The following is a 20,868-nucleotide window of genomic DNA, read 5'->3' on the forward strand; positions in this document are numbered from 1 at the left end:
TGAAGCTGCTGTCAGTTGTCCTCACTATACTGAGGGGAAGAGGAGACTTTTGGGATTTGAAAGATAATAGATGGCTCATGAGTACTTTGATTTTTTAAATCAGCCTTAGTCAGATCAGTCATTAGTTCCTAGAAATAACGGCAGTCCCCAGATGGAACTCAGCATCCCTTGGTGTCCATCACGCTGGCCGCGGAGAGGCTCGTAATCTTGCTGTTGTGTTTCTATTGCTCCATCGAAATCTCATTACTGTTCCAAGGCTTCAAAGCCCGTGGCATCGAATTCCTGGGCTCTGTTCTGTTTCCTCAGTGACTGACACTGCTATTGCAGGATCATGCGTGTACCTGCAGTCATTAGCAAACTGATGTTCTGGCATTGATCGGAGTATTGTGTCATCTTTTCTATCAGCTCCTTCAGCTGATAACACTGCTTTTATACACCTGCAGTGTTTATTGTCATGTGCAAACTCTGAGCTAATCATTCCGGGAGAGATGTTTTGTGGGGCTGCATCATTTTATCTGTGGGGTAAGGGGAAACTTTCTCCTAAATGGTTTCTGCCTTATTTTGGATGGATTTTGGAGGAATTCCTTCCCATGGATCCCAGTCCTTCAGAGAGGTTCCGTTCCTCAGCTTCTACCTTTTGACACATGCCTGCGTCAAATCCACAATGTTATTCCCATATTGAACCAATACTTGACCTGTTAATACCTATGGAAGACTCGTCTCTTTTTGCTTATACTCTTTCCCCTTACCATTTCTATTCTGCTAATCCCAAGAGTTGTAAAGGTGACATGTCAGAGAAGGCCTGCCTTCTTTTTACTCTACCTTAGGCAATGCCAGCATTTGCCCTCTCACTTGATGTACATTTTTGAACATACAGGATTTAATCTAATAGCACAGTGTGCTCATCACAGAGTCTTCCTGTTGGCAGTTTGGAGTCTACCAAACCATACTCAGCGTACCCTGGGAAGTCAAGCTGTTCAACAGCTGCTCTGTTTTCATGACAAGCCAAGAAGCTTCAACTGGAAGGGGAAATCAGTTTTAATGACTCTGTTCCTTCAGTTTAGTTAGTCAAATTCAGCCCTGGGGCTCTCTCTGCTCCTAGGTCACGTACTGCTTTTGAAGCAATTGGGATGACTGTGTTAGGGACCATCCAGCTTGTATATAGTGTCATCCACCTGCCAGTGGTCTTCCACAGACATAATGAAGGACCTACTTTTTTTTTTTTTTGTCCTGGCCCCTTCTCATTGAAAGTTAAGGAAGTTTAGATTCCTTAGTCACATAGTGATTCATCTAGTCCATCTTCTACTGTCTAAAGTTAGCTGGCTGATCTAAGTTGCTCATCTCATCTACCTCTGTAGTCAAGAGAAACAAACTCCTCCGGAGGGCGATTCATCCCACTCCTGTTAGACGTTTATCTCGGTCTAGACTGCTTGCTTAGACTAGCCAGCTGACATTTGGATGGGTGAAGGAGGTGAGAGGAATGCCCCTTAGTCACTTCTGAAAAATGTGCTTCTGAGCTACTTTTTCTTACATGGAATTGAAGTGAGAACATGCAATTCACTTCTCTTCAAACTGCAAAATGGACTTGAAAATAGCCCCTGTGATGAATCGGCTTTATATGGGATTCTCACCTCATTCTTCTCATTCCTGAAATTGCTTAGGTGAAAGGCACTTGTTTTATGGTTCTTTGATCCAATTTAATCATGTTCAAACAAGTGAGTCATGACATTTGAATAATGGGGTCCAGTGCCCCAGCTACAAAGTCTGTTCAGATGTAAATGCATGCCTCTTAGTTTAGAGCTGTTGTTTTGCTGATGCCACCCCATCCCTGGAGTCTGTTTCACTTCCCTGTTTATCTGGAAATTACATAAAGGCATTGTAGCTTTGTCACTGGTGGTTTCAGAGGAGTCAGTGGGTGCTCTGTATTTGTAATTAGATCGTGAATATTCATGACAGAGGAAAACAAATCTGTTATTCTTCTTCTGATTGTAGCAACCAAATGAACTTTGTGAATGGGGTGTGCAGCGAGGATGTAAAACAGGCCAGCAGGCTCCTGATCCGTAAACTCTACCTGTTAATGCAAAACCTTGGGCCACTTCCCAGTGACATTACCCTGACCATGAAACTCCTCTACTACAATGACGGTAGGTGGGGAACAGTGTGTGCTGTGGGGAAAAATTCCCTTTCCATCAGTTTCTATAATAATCATGAGCCCCTGTAAAGTAAATAAAGCGTAGAAAGGTGAATTGGTAGAAGCTGTTAGCCGATAGCAGTGAGAATTGGTGTGAAGCATAGTAGAGCCTTCTGACACACAGGGATGGCAGATGCTTTTTGAGAAGGGTTTGAACATCCACGTAAGAAGTACAGCCATACAGTGTGAAAAGGAGACATCCTTCTCCTTCACTGTTGGTTTTTGGTTTTGTTTTTTTAAGGAACAGGCAATGTCAGGTTCTGCTCCAGAAAGTTGAGCATGTTAATGGTATCTCAGCATTGTAAAGTCATTCTTTCTTTGAGCTCCCTGATAACATTTGCTCAGCTCATTTTTTCCTTTGCATTCTCTCCCTTCTTCCTGAAAGAAAACCCAGAATATTTTTAGTAGTTGATGTTGTTACTCGAGGCTAGTACACACTTGTTCTTTATAAATCAGATTAAGGAGACATGGAACTTGATTACTCTGACATCAGTGAGTTCCTTCTTCCTGTGCAGTAACTCCCAAAGATTACCAGCCCCCTGGCTTTAAGGAAGATGGCAGCCCTGGTGACCTGTTTTTTGATGGCGATCCTGTCAACGTGAGAGTAGGGTCAGTCTCCACCAGCTTCCACGTCATGAAAATGAGAGTGACAACTGAAAAAAAAAGAATGGGAACAGTTGAGAGCAACCTGATCCAGAAGAATGGCCCTACTGAGATCTCCCATCAAGGATTAGACTGTGATGAAGAGGAAGAGGAGGGGAGCACAAAGGTATAGAAATAGCTCTGTTCAGTTCTCGCTGGAGGAACAGAGTTTATCTAGCAAAACTATCCTTAAACATTTTCTTAGATTCCTAGTTTAATAAGGGTTTCAGCTTGTGTTGGGCAGCAGGGCTACAGCAGATTGAACGCTGAGGCTGGAAGTCCATAGACATAAAGTGAATTTCATTCCAGCATATCCACTGATTTACTGAGTCTAGTGTGATCTCCCAGAAGAGGGCAGTGACTGTACAGAGAGGCGTAACACATGTGTGTGCACACACACACTTATACACAGACACGCACAAAATGGAGAAAATTGCAGTTTTGCATTTCCACTTGGCATTTCTCAGGACTAAGCCATGTTCCACTGTGTAGTTACGTGGGATCCCTCCCACTTAATTCTAGCCATCTAAAAGTTGTGTCTAATTTCTCTAGGCCCCCCCTCTGCGCGTAGTAGAGGAGGAGGCAGCTTTAGCGGGTAATTCAGATAATTTCCTTAGACACCAGAGTAGGCTGGAATGAATGGTCCTCTGGCGGTGCCTCTCTCCGAAATGACAGAAGGGGCAGCCTGGACTGGTAGCTCGGGCTTGACAATTTAATTTGAGATGTTCACATTTAATTTGAACAATTAACTTGACAATTTAATTTGAAGTGATGGAACACAACTAACTCCTGAAGATAGGAAGCCATTTAGGTCACAATTCCATCTTTTCTTAGAAAATTTCTCTCTTGAAAGACCTGTGGGCTTGGAAGAAGGAAGGCCTGGACACTGAGTAGCTGTGAAAATCTCATCCCGATTAGTGATGGGTTTATGGATTTACCCCCTGGCATATTTTTTAGGTTATGCTGTTAAGAGGAAACATCATTTGCTTTACAGAATCAACCTCTCCCTGTCAGAGCAGATTCAAGTGGGTGTGAAGAGAACAAAAGCGACACCCATCCAGGCAGGAAAACACCTTCTTTTTACCTTCAAGATACAGGTAAACTTCCAGTTTCAAAACTGAAGGAACTTGTGCTCATGACTGTATCCTAGCATAGTATTTAGGTTTTTTTACTTACTTTGAAATGGATGAACAGTTTGTCAGGCTGTTTGAATTTTGTGTCAGATGAGATTGAATTTATAATAAAGGGCTTCTTGTATATGCTTGGTTTGTTAACAGAAACATTCAATTTTTTATCAATATCTTTCAACCTCTTTATCTCAGCAGTCTTTTTCAGATATGGAGGAAATGCACAGTTCATCAATACTGAGTTACATTATCTACATTTTCACCAAAGCTCTTCTCCTCTAGCAGTTACAGTTTGATTTTGCTAATGACTTACCTATGTGAAAATACATGAAAAAAAGCCTTTTCTCTCACTTCAATCAACTTGTCTTCTGATACACCATGCTCTATTTGACCTTTGAGGCTCTCAGATATAGCCTGTGGAACAATACCATCTAGTGACAAAATGGTAAATAGCATTCCTGAGATCCCCAGGCAGTGGAATAAAGAAGCTTATCTGCCTGTGAAGTCACCTTTTCAGGTCTTTCTCCTGCAGATTCTTCGATGACTAATAAGGGGTGAACTCATACTGCCACCTTTTCCACTCTGGGGATATTAACAGGATTTTCCCCCTCTAACCAGTTGCCTGTTTTCATGAAACTGAGGCACCTTGGGACCCCCCCATCAAATTTTATTGAAACTGTCTAATAAGGTCAAGAGTTAGTCAGGGGACAGCCCCTCTCCTTCCACATACACACACACACTTGGACAGAGCATATGCAAGCATAAGCTTTGTTTTCTTAGAAACCACATTAAAATGGAGTTTAAGTGTAATTGATAGGAGCTGCTGCAAGTTGCTGTGTTGCACATTCAGATGACACTTTATTCTGAAATCTCCATTTTCAGGAATAAACTGCCAGTGTTAGCGGTGCCTGAGAGAAAAGGTTACACAATTTCAGATCAGGCATGGGATTTTGCTACAGTGGTTTAGTTGGGTTTCTGGATGTTTCTTTCAATTAAATATAGGGTTTTAACTTTGGAGCTAATTTTGATTTTGGATTGTAGGTGAAAAGAAGACTACGGGAATAAAGGAGATGGGCAGGATGACTTGCTCAAGGGCATCTCAGCAGGTGAGGAAAGTTTAGTGGCTCTGAGATACACCAGGCAAGGTGGAATTGATTGCCACAGAACATGTCATCTAGGATGGCACAAGATTCAACTAACATTAGCAGCTTTATCATGCAGTATCAAAATACAGAGCGGCTACAAGGTATTAGGGCATAGGGATATAAGCATGAACTGGAAGCATTTAGGAAGAAACTTTCCCCGGTCATCTTACTTCATACATCCAGTACAAGAATTTTGTACTGTTCTCTGGAGTTGGCACTTGTGAATGACACATGTAGCCTAAATGTATCTGTGTCCCGACCGGGCTGGTTTACCTGTGTGTGTTTTCGGATTAAGGTTCTGAAATCGCCACCCTGGTTTAGGTTTGAAGGGTGTGTTTGTTGCCTAACATGGTCTTCACTTCTCCTTTCTTGCTTCCAGACTGTCTTTACATGTGAGTCACAGGTACTTACTGGATCCTATCCCTTTTTGGCTACCTCTCTAGGATAGGAAGAATTATCCCCTGGAGGTGCTGATCTCTTTTTCAGTGGTTGTTGGGGCAACCCAAAGAACTAAGGTAGACCAGACGTAATTTTAGATAAGTAAGTTATGTGAAATTAATTCCATCCTGAAGGCTGCCTAGGCCAAACCCTGAGTCAGAATCAAGAGCTGAGATTCATGGGGCTTGGGCAGAGGTTTTTTCAGTGACAGGGCAAATCTCTGAATACCACCAGACGTGCCACTTGGTCCTCCTCCCATTCAAATCAGTTGAAAGTTGTATGAGTTTGAATGTTGAGAAACTGAATCTTTACAGGGTAAGTTAATGAGAGTAGGAAATTGCTACTAAAATTTTCCCCGCCTCTGTTGAAAAGAATCCCGGGGTGTCTAACCCAGACAGCAACTGGAGACTACAACTTAACGTGTCATTCAAAAGGCATCTGTGAAGTATTTGCCTTGACTGTGGATCTTAGAAATGAACTTCTGTGCCTAGGCTGGTATTTTTCAAACTTTAACCACATTTTTTTTTGTGTCACATCCTCCAGTTTCCTTCTGATCATTGTTTATTCTGTCGTCTGTGTGAAAACAGGAGCCTTTTTTGTTTGTAACTCATGGTTGTCCCACTGATTCATGCTCTGACATTCTCTCGGGTCTGTCACGATTGTGAGCAGAGCACCAGACACCTCTCTCTTGTAGCATGTGAATTTCATTAGAATATGGTAGCAATAGTGAGAGTGTCTGAAGGTGGTGGAAACAGCATTAGTTGCTGAAAAATGGAAGAGTCATTTTATCCATTGTATGTTTCCAAAGACTTAAAAAAAAGAAAAATATCCCAAGCCCTCTGCCTGGTAGATTCTGCATGGCAGAGGATTTTTTTAATGTATTCTTTGATACTATTTTTGAAACCATTATCGCTTAGAAGTTGTCTAATATTTCAGTCGGTTTAGGGAAAAACAAAGTCAAGTCACTAGTTAAAAAGTGCAGATCATCATTGTAAAGCCAGCACTAATAAAAATTTGACGCTATTTTCCATATGAGAGGGACTTTCCCTTCTTTTCTGAGGGAAGTGGTTAAAACAAATGACCATTGTCTATTCCACTTGAATCAGGAAGCCAAACTGGTGAGTGAAGTTTGTGTTAAAAAATGAGGACAAGCTTGCGTGGATGGGAAGTCTGAGTTCGGTATTATCTGACAGGGTCAAGTATAGGTAAGGTGGGTAGAAGTAGTCCTGCTGGGGTATGAATGCAAACACCTTGTTGCTATCCAGACTACAGTGCAGTCAAGCAATAGTGTTTTCCAGCTGCCAGGTGTGTTCAGAGAAGCTCTCTGCTTTAAAGAGCTGGAAGGTCTCCGAAGTGACATGTTTTCTCCTGGATTTCAGAGTTCAATTAGCCTGGTGTTGGAGGGGGGGGACTTGGGGAAGAGCATAGCCTGGGCCATGGAGATCTCCCTTTATTGGGGCAGGCATGAGCCCTTAGACTTGCAGTGCTGGTGTGTGACTTTGCGTGTTAGGTTTCTACCAGGAGCAGATCTCCTCGAACTAGCTTACAGAATGATTGCTCGCGTACCAGCAGGACCGTAAAGGAGCGAGCAAGACTGGGTGGCGAGGAATGGGCAAAGCGGGTCTGGGAGGGAGACCTGCCCTTCTCCTGGCAGAGCAGCGTTAGCTCTTCAGCTGTTCCTGGGGCAGCACCTCAGGAACTTGGGTTTAAAGGTGCTCTCTGTACAGTTAAACATTCAGGCCAAGATTTTCCGAACTAACTGAAACAATTTCGAGCGGCCCAGAGTTTGATATCTGTACAAGGATTTGATATTCAAGAAGTGCCAAGTTCAAAAATGGTACCTACAGTCATAAGTTGCTTTTGGAAATATGAATGAGCCCATTACTGCTCTTCATCTGAAGTGAACTGCTTTATTCCTTCTGATTCCTCGGTTATCAAAAATAAAAACCATGCTGTTGGAACCGAGTTTACTGGTTGTTATCTTCCTGACCTATAGCTCTTCAGGAAAACCAGGAATGAAAGTATTAAAGGCTTATTTTTATCTAATCGACATGGGAGAGGCAAAGGATGCAGATCTGCCAAAAGAGAAGCAGCTATTCCTGTCCAGTTAGAACTGTAACTGGCCTTTAGTAATGGCCATGGAGAGTCTCTGACAGAGGGCTTTTCAGATTGGAGAAAAATTTACATGTACTCAACCGGCTTGTTATCTGCAATCTCATGATTGATGATACTTAGGATCAAATGAGAGATTGCCCTTTCCCAGCAAAGCATCTCTGTACTTAATCATCCAGAGTTAGACACCAGCATGTAAATTAGCCTACCTCTGCTGACTTCAGGAGGGTTTTTCTGATTGCATCAGCCAAGGATTTGGCCCAGTGTGCTATCTTTATGCATCTTGCTACTTTCCACTGGCATTCTAGGAGTTGTGAAGAGTTGGGTGAAATAGGGATTTGCTGCCCATTGGTTTAACATATAGAAATCATTTGATGGGAATGGGGTCCTGCACTGAAATGAAGATAACTTTTTGAATTCTTCAGCATACCTCTTTATCCTCTTGTGAATTCTTTAATGTTCTTGGCCTGCAAATTGATTTTGGGCAGCTTTGTCTTCATGTGAGCAAACATGTTGCAGTGGAATGAGATTGGAATGAAACAGAACTCGAAGATGAGTAAAATCTGACCCTGTGGACGCCTCTGCAGGCTTTTATCTCCCATCAGGAAGCTGTGGGCTGAAGTTCTGGGGTGGTCCTTAGAGCACAGTCTCACTGCACAGTGAAGCAGCCGTGCAGAGAGCCCTGAATCGTCCCTGACCGAGCCCGCGCCAGAGCTGGAACTGGTGTGGCCGTATCAGCACAGCACAAGTCAGCTCTGCCTCCCAAGGGTCTGGCTTCATTCGCTAGCACCAGACACGGCTTGTGCTGCTAGACTGGCCGTGCTTATGCTGCTAGACTGCTGTGGGACATGAGGAGGTGTACTGACCCTTGGCATTGTGTGGACATACCAGTTTGGGTCAGTGATAGCTCAGGGATCTCTGCACTGCGATTCAGTGCCTGCTGTAGGCCTACTCCTGCCATGCGGATTAGCTCTCTTAACTGGAGCTGTCTGAAAATTGGATGTCTAGGGAGAGATTCAGACTTAAATGTTGTAAATCAGTGCTGTTTTAAACCTCAGAGGATAGCCTGTCTGGCTTCCAGCTGCTGCTCCTCATGCAGAAGGCTTGGCTACCTGGCCACGTCTTCTCTCTCTGAGGGACTGTGGCAGCGGTGGAAGCCGGTCTGAACACAGTGTTTCATGGATGATGCACTGTGAGTAATAGCTGTTGTGTTTGCTGGTGATCAGTGTCCTGTTGGTGCCCAGGGCCATGGTTACCCTGATGGAGATTCTTGTGCTTTTGCTGAGCTTCCGTGTTGTACACAGCTTCTGTCTGAAAGTGAAGGTCAGCACAAGTGGATCAGTTGCAGAGTAACAGCTTGGAGATCAAGACCTTTGTTGTCTGATTTTTCCCAGGCAAACCACTTTTAAAATTGCCATGACAGAAAGCAGTTGAAGGGTGAAGCCTGCCATTTGCAGAGCAATAGAAAAGCATTTTTCTGTGGCAATGTCATTATCTTGAACTTTTGCAGAAAAGAAAAAAAAAGAAAGGTTTATCTCTAACTGTCTATCAAGAGAGCTGTATCTGATGAGAAGTTCCCAGAACATTTTCTCCTCCAAACCAGCAAACCAGCTGAGGCTATGCAGACCCAAACAATGAAGAGAGAAAGATTCAGAGATGAGCTTGCCTCTCTCCTTCCTGTGAGCTCAGGCCATTCTGGGAGGAGTGAGACAGGGAGGCCAGGAAATTCCTGGCTTCTCTCAATTCACGTCAGATCCTTAGCTGTATCTTGGGGCCATTCATCCCTTGCATGAGTTATCCCAGTCTAGTGTGCAGGAAACGGTTTCCTAGTGATCTCCTCATTCAGAGGTGAGGCCCATCACCCCACAGATTCGGGGGGATTTAACCCTTGCAGCCTCAGAGTCTCTGGCAGCTGCCCCAGAGACATCCACGGGAAGACATGGAGCTTCTGTGCTGGCCGCCTTTACGTGTGTTCGTAACGTACATGATAGCAACCAGACCCTCTAAAGAAATCTGCAGAAATTAAGGTTGGACAGGTCCAATATCCCAGGAGGTACTAAGCTGGGTAGCAAGCCTAGTAGGCAGAAGGAGTGTCCATTGCTTTTCTCCTCCTTGGTTACAATGCTGTAATCTTATGGGGAAGGCTTCTGGGTTTCGGAGGCATATTGCACTGGGATCTGGCAATCAGTGGTCAGCACGCCAGTGTACAGTGTGACTTTGGGCCCTGGAGGAGATTATAGGGAGAGGGATTGATAAATATTTTTTTCAACAGGTATTTTTGAAGAGTTTTTTTACCCTCTGGAAAAATCTGTTCATAAGTCCTTTAAATACTACAAGATACGTAAGGTACAGAGTAGTACTGTGAGACTTCCAGTTCACGAAAAGGAAATTGCATTGAATGTCAGAGATTTTAACAGTGAGCTATGGAAAAGGAAGAGGACTAGTGGTAGTCAGTGATGTGTTGGCATGGCTTCCTGGGGACAAAAATGTGGCAAGTTTCCACAGAAGCACCACAGTGAGTGTCTTTCATTCTTCCACCTGCGTAAATTGGCTTTCATGCTAACCAGCATGATTCTCCTCCACTTGTAGGATGTCAGTGCGATCGCTTTACTGGAAACTGATACGAGACCAGTGGTGTGCTCTGCACCAAGCGTTTAACCCCTGTGCTGCCTTCACAGAGTCACTGAGATCAGAAGGGACAATCGGAGATCGTCATGTCCGACCTACCTGCTCAAAACATGGTGAAGTGGAGCAGGTTTCTCAGGACCTTGTCCAGGCAGGTGTTGAGTATCTCCAAGGATAGAGGCTTCACAACCTCCCTGGACAACTCGTGCCAGTATTTGATTGCCCTCACAGTAAAAAAAAAAACAAACAACAAACTGTCCTTATGTTTAAATGGAATTTCCTGCATTTCACTTTATCTGTTTCTTCTTGTCGTTTCACTGGACACTATGAGGTACCTTGTGAACCTCGATTTTTGCTGTGCTTGGAGAGCACGGAGCATCCAACTGTCAGTGAGTAGATGGAAATTATTGCCTTCAACCAGAGAGAAATGGCCGTTCACCAGGGATGTCTTAGGGGATCAATTTAAAGAGTCACTGGCTTGGTTTTTGAGGGTGGCAAGCGTTTGCTATCAAGTCAATGTTAGCTGCAGCTGACATCACAGGATACATCAGTCACTGGCTCTCTCTGATTAAAGTTTCCTGACGATGATAGACATCCCCCTGCAGATACTGTTTATTGCCTTGACACCTGAGAATCATTTTGTCTGATTTCAGCAGTTAAGTCTTGTATCTCGGTCCTTTTTCTTCTAGCTCACTTGATGGAACTGGATTTCTTTTGACATTAATGTGCTTCTGAATTTGTCAGGGTAGTTACAAGGTACCAAACTAAACACTCTGTGTCCCTGACAAAGGGAACTCTTCTGAGGGCATAAAATTTGCCATGTGCCAAACCTCAGCATGGGGCAGGCCAGGGACAAAGAGGGACACAGCCGAATGCTCTTGTGCAATTTTAGCTTTTCTACATAGGATGCCTTGGGAAGAAAAACACATGTCAGAAGAGCTGTAAATTTTCTTCGATTTATGCTGGGAAATTTTGTCTGGAATAAGTGGGGACACTGGGGATTGAAAACTGCAGAGCACAAAACTAGGTCCTGATTTTGTCTATCTAAGAATAGCAGTGTAGCTGTGGTCTGCTCATTCTGTTTCATCCACCAGTCTGCCTTGGGAAGGCTTTAATCTAAGTCTAATCTATTTTTAGCCTGATATCTTCTCCAGACAATGTGCAGCTGTCCTGTTAGTTTTATGCCAGAAATTAGTAACACTTGTATGATTCACAAGTTAGCTGTATTTTTACAGAAAAATTGTGGCAACATATTACTTTTTTTTCCACGTAGTGCAGTATTGTAAAACAGGAGATTCAAATTCACTGTGTGTTCATGGTATGACTTAGACCCAGAACTGTGCCTTGGACTCAGAGTCGGGAGGTCACGGAGCTGTTCCTGGTTTTGATACTTGCTCTGGACTTGTCCCACCTGTCCTGTTGTCAGCACGGTCCCTTCGCAGGGGAAGCGTGTGAGGGCCTGCGCTGTGCCCTATGTGCTTTGAGAGCACCTGGCTCGTCAGTGGAGCCGAGGGCCAGGAGTGGTTGTGTAAGACAAAAACCCAACATTCATACAGTGCAAGCTCTCCCATTAGTTATTCTAAGTCAAGCGTCCCAGTACATGGGAAAAATCAGAATTAATCAACTTCTGGAGGCTTTGATTGTATGTTTAGTCAATGGGAGGGATTTCCTGCTTTTCACCACACCGTTTAAAAGGTTTACTTTCTGGTTATAGTCAAATAAACACACGTAGGATCTGACTTAATCCCATTTAGAGCAGCTTTTCTGGGGAAGAAGTTTGAGTGTTTGGTTAAGGATGGGACCTGGAAGTTGGACTTGGGGTCTGTTCCTGGCTCTGAGTTCCTACGTGAACTTGTAGCTGGGCAGGGGCAGGACAGGACATGTTGGCTTCTGTGAAATACCTCACACAGTTGACATCTTATTCATTCAGTAGATGTGCTTGTCTAGGGCACTTGATGGCTTGCCTAGATGTTTTTACTCTTCTCATCTCAGGTTCCTGTTAGGTGATCATGCTGCCCATGGTAAAGGGCAGGAAAGCTTTCGGAGAGCTGCAGTGGACTCTGTGTGAGCAGCTGCTCGTTGTGGCTGTTTCTCCTGTCTCACAAGTATCGAGTCCCAAGAAATTTAGGAGGAATAGAAAAGGGGTAAAAACTTTACTGAGTAGTTGCCTGTGCTGCAGAAGATCCGTTCCTCAACAGAGGAAATAAAAGCACCAACTCTAGCTGATGCTTTCTTTATGTGGTTTAGGCTAAAATAGAAGGAGAGGTGCCTTATTCAGGTGACTGGGGCCCGGGAGACTGGGGATCATGGCTTTGCTTTATTGTGTGGCCAGCAGGACAGGGTACAAACCCTGCAGCTGTGTTAGCACTGGAGAGCTTTTGGATGCAGTGTTTCCCCCCTCTGGGCCTTTTACTTCAAAAAAGGAAGCAGACAGGTTAAAACGATGCCAGGGAGAGGAAAGTAAACAACTGCCTGAAATGCCAGTTTGAGCAGCTGGATATCAGGTCAGGAGCTGTAACACAGAGATCCACTCATCACTCTTTCCTCAAGCAAATATGCCTTGGGCAGTGTTGGAAGTTTTGTCAGCTCGAGTGTGCAGGATGAAGGAGAACCTGCCTGTCCCACTTTGGCAGATTCTTGTTTTCTCCGTTTTTATGGAAAGGAAATTGTACTTTCTGCATTAAGCAATATTGTGTTGCTCATAATGAAGAGGAGGGAAGAGGGGAGGAAAAACAATTTGAAACATGATAGGCAAAATGAGGTTGTTTGAAACTATTTTGCTGTTAATCCACAATCAGAGTTATTTCACACATTAGAAACACCATTGCTATGTAGAGATTACTGAAGCCTCATACCAAGGCCAGATAGAAAGAAAGCCTTGATGACGTGAGTGGGGAATTCTATAATGACCGCATTTTGTAATCGGGAGACCTGGTGCTTGTCTCCAGGATGCATTCTGGAATAGCTCTTTATTAACTCCTTGTGTTTATCCTGCTTCAGTTGTGGGATTCCTCATGTTTTACAGTAGAACTGGAGCGAGGTACTTCTGTTTTGGGGCAGGAACTCAGCACTCTTTTCCCTTTTCATTCACCTTACTTTCATCCAAATGAACCTTCTTTTGGAGGCAAAGTTTTAGCGGTGTGCTGTGGCCTGTCCCTTCAGCTCAGTTCCAGTGAGAGCAAGAGAGGTTACATTGCCAGACTGTGCGCTTTGTCCCTTCTGGGTGGGCAAAAACACACGTTACTCTCTGCAGCTCCAGATTATTATTGTAAAAATGCAAATATGTTATGTGATAACTAGAATAAGTCAGTTTGTCACTTGGCACAACCAACGCTTCAACTGTCGTTCTGGCTGTCCGTCTCTCTGTGATCAGTCTGAATTGCCTGTACCATTGACCCATTTATATTCTAACATATATTTATCTGTGTTTGTTAACCTTTTGGTTTGTAGGCCCCTGAATATTTTAAAGGGAGGTTTGTGTCTTTCTAGAGGGAAGTTAAGCCTCTTGGAAGAAAGCCTGCTTTGCTTAGTTATTTTTCACAGACTCACAGGTAGTCTTTGAGGTCTGGGATTGTCCAACTCACGTTGAAATTCCCTGATGTACAAATAGAGGTACTGCATGTTTCCCCCTGAAGGGCTGTTTCCAGTAACCACAAATTTGACATAAGTCCCCCTCTTCTTTTACGTACTTCTGTGATTATCTGAGGTTGGTGAAACGGGCTATGCCCTATAAACGATTCTATTTCTCAAAAGTCTCTGTGCTTCTGGTATTTTCTGTTGGTGCTGGGGAGATGTTACTGTTCCTTGTGCCTACCAAAACCGTTCTCTGTCCCTGAAGCTGAACCTGTCACCTTCACAAATCTTACAGTCCCAATTCCATCCGGTATTCCAGCTTTGATTCCTTGCCTAATTGCTTTTCTGGAGAGCAGGATCACACTGAACAAACCCAAAAGGATCCAGGAAAACACACTGTAGTTTTGGACGTTGTATTTCTTGACTCATCTAGCAGGAGCCTGTACCGTGAGAATGATCACTTTTTCTGATGGTTCTTACAGATAAGCTGCCTGACCCTTGCATTTAGCCAGGAAGAGGTAATAGGACCCAAGAAGAAAAGGAAGGTCAGTGAACCAGAGAAGCTGCTTCTGGAAGGCAGGAAATGATGTTAATTCTGACACACAATACATTTTGGAAGGTGTGAGTTTGCATTGTCATCTGACTAGTAAAGATCTTTACTGTCATCCAATATTTAACTCTTCCACATGCTGCATGTATTTCTGCATGTTTATTTGTCTAGTGAAAAGTTTGGGTTGTGAAGAGACACCAAGCACCATAGTTGTCATGACAGTGTTAACCAACAGCACTTGTTTGATGTTCTAAAGTTGAGAATTTATGTTTCCATGTGAATGGTGTCTGTGTGCTTCTTTCTGCCTGTCTCTCTCCCTTACACCCCTCCGCTACCACTGGCTAAACTTCTTCCTCCGTGGCTGGACTGTCCTTTGCCAATATGTCATCAATATTTAATGGCACAGTTTCAAGATGAACTCTGAGGCACCAATGCCAGCAAAAGCAACAAGTCTCATGAGTCACTAGATTGTGCTTAACTTCATCCTATCTACTGTTTCCGGAGCATAGATTTTTTTTTTCAAAGAAGGGTTTTTATCTATATTGAATACAGAGATAAAGTAATCTATACACATTTTCTTCTGGCGGTGAATTTTTTTTTCTGACTCTGCAAGTAGTGTTGCTATGACTATATTATCAGCTTATTTCTAAAACAGCAACCCACCATGTACCAAGGGGCTTAGACAGTTGTGCAATATAAATGGTGTTGCAATATACCACATTTAAAGCCTGACTTTAATAAAGGTACCTTGTGGTTGCAAGTACAGGTGAGGAGAACAACAGCAACAAAAGAAAAAAATTCTGTATCCCTTGGAGCAATAGCGCTGTGCTCTGTGTCATGTAAGATTGCCTGGCAGGCAATAGCTCTGCAAGACCTAATGGTTATTACTGGAGTGGGAGGAGTAAAATGGCCTTAATTGCTCTTGGACATTTTATAAAATATGTTCAAGGAGTAGCCTTTGCATTACTTTTTGTACAAGAGATGTACAGATGTTTTGTACAGATCTCTTTTGCAAAAGAGGTACTGAAATTTGAAAAACTAAAGAAGGGAATGTCGTGCACTTTCTTCCCAATGTAATGTTGGTTGCCTGAAATGTTCAAATGTTATGGTGGTGGGGAAATAAAAGCACTAGAGTGCAACAGAGTAATGCACCCGGTAGTGTAGCAGCATCCCTGACATTTCAGATAAGCAACAAAGGTATTTTTTCAGGACTGGTTTTGAAGAGCAGCAGTGGTTTTGGATGTAAGGTGTGTCTTTCACGGTGTATGTCAGACGGCTCTGTAAGAAGCAGTGAGGGTCTCTTGACAAGTATCTGACCCGTCGTGTCTAGAGCATCTGGTTGAAGGACCTTGGCCACCAGTGCCATCGCTTGGCACACCGGGTTCCCTATCGCCATTAATATGGTGACGTCTTCTGCTGTGGCAGTGCTTAAGGTTGGCTCCAGACATCAGGGGTCTTCCTCACTGCTGAAACTGGGATCTCGCCTTGACTCTAGATAAAAGCTACCAGGACACAGAGATTAATGCATCTCTCTTCTGCTTTTACTTTGGCCAGAAGGAGTTGAAAGCCCAACTGGAAGTGGCTGACTGAGTGGAGATAATGCTGAAACCGAATGTCCAGTCGACCTCCAGGTAGCTGAGTGCTGCACTGCAATCCTACTGCTGATACCACAGCTGTCCTTACTCGGCCCAGGGCAGGCAGGCCACTGACTGCCCCTGAGCCTGCAGCAGGGTCTGGCAGGTTTCATGGCTTGATGCCTATTTCACAACACTTGTAGAACATGAGAGTTCTCCATTTTATCCCCGCTTTCAGTCCTGTGTTCTCATTTTTGCACCTGTGGCCTAATAAGCCAGTTTGTTCACATGCCAGAGCAAAGCAGAAATCTTCCTTCTGCCCAGATTTTGTAATGATATTTGCTCTCACGCCTGCACATCTACAGGAGTCGTGTGTTCTTCACAGGACAGCTACAGCTCAGGACCTGCCTTGACCTGAAAGCTCTGCCCTGGCACTGCTGGGGTGTGTGGCTTCCATATTCCTTCAGCTCACGGACTCCTGCCTGCGCCCCAAACCTTGTCGTGTTGTTGTGTCGTGCGTGTAGGAGAAAGTCAAACATGTCTGTGATTATGGCTACCCCAACAAGCTAGCCCTTCTCCTGTCCGCATGATGCCACAGGGCTTAGGGGCATGCCAGCTTGCTCGGTGCACGCTGGAAGATGCTAAGTGTCTTGTCCCACAATGAAAGTGAAGTAAGGTGCCTTGTGTTACCACATAGTAAGAGTGTGCACGCAGACACCACGAAGTAAATCCACAGCTTAGTTGACTGCACGATGTCTTGATCTTGTAGCCATGGCCAGAGACTCACTGTCTCAGTTCACATTGGCTTCTAATCAGCTATTTTACGGTAATGACTTTTAGTCATTTTCATTTCAGGCTTGGTTAGAAGTAAAGTAACTTGTGATGAACTGCCACAGTAAGCGTCTGATTTTTCTTTCCCACAAACTTGTGGTTACCATCAGATTCTAAGAAGAGTCTTTCCACTGCAGATTGGAATCATATAAGCCACTTACACATACCCTTTTATTTATTAGCAATTCTGCTGGGCTAGCTAAAGGTAAAAAAACCTTTTTCTTGTGTTTCAGTCGCATTTCTAGTTAATACTCATTAACTGACTTAATATATGTTACACATCATCAACCTGATTCACTACTGACATAAAACAGAAGCAATTCGTTAGTAACGGTCCCTTGCCAATTAGTGAACTAAATTACGTTTGAACAATTTTCTTCAAAGATTCTCCTCCTCTCCCCATGCATCATTTGGCAAGTCCCCTGAATGCTTACAGTAATTATGTGCGTGCAGTGAAAGGAGACTGTTACCTCTTAAACCAAAATAAATGAATATGTGATCTTTGTGCTAATGTAACAGTGAGTAATACAAAGAATCACAGACATCCTCCTTTTGATCTCCCAGAGATACAAACAGCAATTAAGATTACAAGCTGCTTTAAAAACCAGAATATTGGGAACATTCTGTAAGGGGAAAGTGAGTTCTTCACAGGGGTCTTCGGAAAATCACTGAAGAAGGGGAAACCTTTCTCGTTTATCGTGACCACAGGCTTTTTAATAGGTGTAATGTGGATATCCTTAACCTGCTGAGCCACAAACAGGTTGGCAGTGCTTCTAAAAATCGTTCCTTGTTTCTGGGATAGTGTTTAACAAGAAGAGTAGTATCTCTGTTTCAAACTGAAAGTCAAACTGAAGTCAAACGGAAAATGCATTGTCTCAACCACATCCTTAAATACACTGTCCTCAACAAGAAAATAACCCCAGCCCCTGGTACTGCACAGTAATCTTGCGGACAGGTGTCAACATTCGTTTTTCACCTGAAAACAGGATTCTTTCGGGATTTCCACTGCTGCGTGCGATCTAGGAAATCATCTGATCTGATTGCTGCTGCTTTCGATTTTGGAAGGAGAGAAGAGAGAAGAAATGAAACACAGCACAGGAGTAGGAGAAATGAAGATTCTTTCATGCTTAAAACAGGAGAAATGAAAAACAGCACAGGAGTAGGAGAAATGAAGATCCTTTCATGCTTAAAACGGGAGAGTTAAGAGTTTTGCCACTGATTTCCATAGAGCGTGGAGGGACCTCTATCAGTGGTGGTAATACAAAGATCATACAGTAACACTGTCCAAATGAGCTTAGCGATCTTTTTTTATCTCTGGTGGATTTCTGAAGTGATACCAGTGATATGCCTTGCTATTAATGTGATTAAAAATCAGCTGATATTTTCACGAGTGTAATTCTAATCATAAATCTTTACCTGAAGAAATGTTCCATGAGATTACCATCTCGGGATTTTGGCTGGAACTTTTAATTTTTGTAGATTCTGCATTCTTCCTCTTGAGTCAGCAGGTAAAGTATGTGGTTGTGGCCTGCTGGAGTGGAGTGCCTGCATTTGTCATGCCACAGGGTTGCCATCCTTGGGGGCCAAGATCCTCGTGCCAAAAGCATAATGTCACCCTGCTGGAATCCCACCCACGTGTGTCGCTGGGCAAAGTCTTTTTTGTTAATGGATGAGTAAAATTTCATCAGGCTTTTGTTGTCATCACGAGGTAGAAGTAAGAGGGATTTGCATCTGAGCTGGCACATTTTCCATAAGCAGTTTCCAAGGCTAATTTAACTCAGGTTGGCACGTATATCTTTCCTTTAAGCGGAGGCTGAGATTCCAAAGTCAAACAGGAGTTTTCCATAGGAAACGCCGCCCTGGGTATCCGTGTGCCAGACGCGCCTGTATGGCATTTCCCGGAGCATCAATGACCTACTGTTCTAATGCAGAATCGATTGGCCACCTTGTGACATCTTGGAAATACCTTGCTGTGGATTTTGTCATTTCTATGCGAGAAAAGTAGGAATTACGATACCGTAGCTGTAAAATATCTGTGGACTCAACACCGTGATGGTACGGTCCTGTTGTAACAGAAATATTACAACTGTCCCAATTTACTTTGCGTGGTTTGTTCTGGAAGGGCTAATGATTCCCCGTGCAAGCCTCTTGATATTTTCTTGCCTGATTAGCTAAGGGTTTAGCTCTGCATTCAACACCTTTTTAAAGAGGGAATCTTTGTTATGGAGAAGACATACCCTTAAACATAGTTCAGGAAGGTTCAAAGCCTGTTGCTGCTTTTTACAAGAAAGCACCCGAGACCTGCCCTGGAGGACTTTTGAGAAAGCACCTACCAGTGGGAGAAGAGGGCTGTGGTAGGCAAATATAACATACTGATTTCTTTTACAATCATGTCATGATATATTCTGTTCATATTACTTGTATTTCTTTACAGGACGTGCAGTGAGGGGATGTTTATTCTGATGAAAGTCTAGGCTTGATAACAGGAAACCAAGTCCTTTGTGCAGTAAATTGACCTTGAATCACACACAGACCTTTTTTTTCAGTAACAGAGGGTAAGACTGTCTAAAACACAGGAAAATGGTGTCTCTAGAAAACAAAGTGGCATTTTGAGTTGGCTAGAATCTACCCAAGCCTTTGCCAGCCTTAGAACCGTGAATGTCAGCCCGAGCAGGTGGTAGAGATGCAGCCGTGGGTCAGGGGCTTCTCAGGAGAGCCAGGGGAACAGTTGCTTTTTGTCCCTGAATACTTTTTCTTAAAAGTTCAGTCTAACCAGCCAAATTGAAACTGCCTGTCAGCACTGGGATGCTGGAGACCTCTCTGTGTGCCCCAGTGGGGGCATTCAGAGGCTGGCTGAAGGGCTCTCTCCCTTCCACTCTTCCCGCCCTGTAGAGAGCACTGGCCTTTGGGGTCAGGAACTGCATCTCATGAGCCCTTGCAGGAGATGCTATTACAGGGTTTTGATCTTGTCAGACATTCTTAGATGCTTCCACAGCATTAATAAAACAGCATAATAGGGTGCAGTTTTATTAATGACCAGTATTTCCAGAGTGAAGGAGCTCTGGTTACATGCAAAAGAAGGTCGGGTTTGTTTTGTTTTTTTTTTTTTTTCTCTCTCTGCTCTTCCACCCTGGCATCTGAGACTTTCGCTGAGCTCTGCTTACCCATCTCTAGCTGTTCTCTGCTGCATCTCTCCAGAGCAAGCATCTTCCCCCCCATTTACGGGGAGTCTTGCTTGTTGGAGGTGTTTACTTGCCATCGATCGTTCCTAGTAGGCCATAAGATCAGGCATCAGCAGGGCTTTGGTGATTCCTGGCTGTGTCCCCTAAGCAGAGAGCTGGGAAGGGACAGCACAGGTAGCTTACAACTGCTGTGTCACCTGTCTGTTCTCCTAAAAGCTTAGGTCAGCTGCCGATTTGTTGGGTTACTTTTCAGCCAGAAGAACCTTTTGCCTCATCTGGCTCACCCTCTAGCCAATGGGCTAATGGTGGTGCAAGAGGAATGGTGAAAATGAGTTCAGAGGCTGTAGAGCAGGGACAAGGACCTCTGGGTTTGGCACTGACCTCCATACAGACCAGCTTCAAGAGGAACAGGAGTCTGTAGCACAGCACAAGGCAAAACTCCCCCGAAACAATCTTGGTGTTATTCCATGGTAAAGAGGTTCTGAATCAGTGCAGACTTCAGATGCGTGGAAGATACTGGTAACCACGACATCTAGACAAAATGTAGTGGCCTGTACACAACCAAATATTTCCTTTGGCTTGTGGTTGGTTGGCTGTTACCTGGTTTCCCTGCCCATGAAATGGAATGACACAGAAGTAAAAAAAGAATTGGGCCAGTTGCCTGACAGCCTTTACTTTCTATTTTCAAAGTATTGCAAAAAGAGCTGAACCTGAGGCTTTGGGGCAGGAATATTAAAAAAAAAAAAAAAAAAAAACACCACCAACAACAACAAACCAAGCACTCTGAGCATCTCTATACATTTTGGTAAGGCCAGACAGGCTCATCCAAAGATGTTTGCTGCTTGTGTCAAGTTTGGGGAAGCTTTGTGTGCTTAGAA

General features: G+C 43.8%; 1 protein-coding gene across 6 annotated transcripts in view; it reads left to right on the forward strand.

The window, feature by feature from the left end:
* The window catches only part of HORMAD2 (HORMA domain containing 2), a 26,961-nt gene extending 10,190 nt beyond the window's left edge, over window positions 1–16,771 (forward strand). For 4 of the 6 annotated variants that reach the window (XM_032995164.1, XM_032995168.1, XM_042805487.1 and 1 more), the window contains 5 exons: window positions 1,993–2,144; window positions 2,707–2,960; window positions 3,828–3,930; window positions 5,002–5,066; window positions 14,336–14,684. In XM_032995164.1, coding sequence (XP_032851055.1) covers window positions 1,993–2,144; window positions 2,707–2,960; window positions 3,828–3,930; window positions 5,002–5,066; window positions 14,336–14,440 — 679 coding nt within the window. In that variant the 3' untranslated portion in view covers window positions 14,441–14,684. Of the gene's footprint in view, window positions 1–1,992; window positions 2,145–2,706; window positions 2,961–3,827; window positions 3,931–5,001; window positions 5,067–14,335; window positions 14,685–15,957 lie in introns of those variants that run through there. The other 2 variants (XM_032995166.2, XM_042805489.1) reach the window with 2 other exon arrangements.
* The last annotated feature ends 4,097 nt before the right edge of the window (window positions 16,772–20,868 follow it).

This window comes from Tyto alba, unplaced genomic scaffold (assembly GCF_018691265.1).
Source record: "Tyto alba isolate M040663 unplaced genomic scaffold, T.alba_DEE_v4.0 Super-Scaffold_44, whole genome shotgun sequence".
Classification (NCBI taxonomy): Eukaryota; Metazoa; Chordata; class Aves; order Strigiformes; family Tytonidae; genus Tyto; species Tyto alba.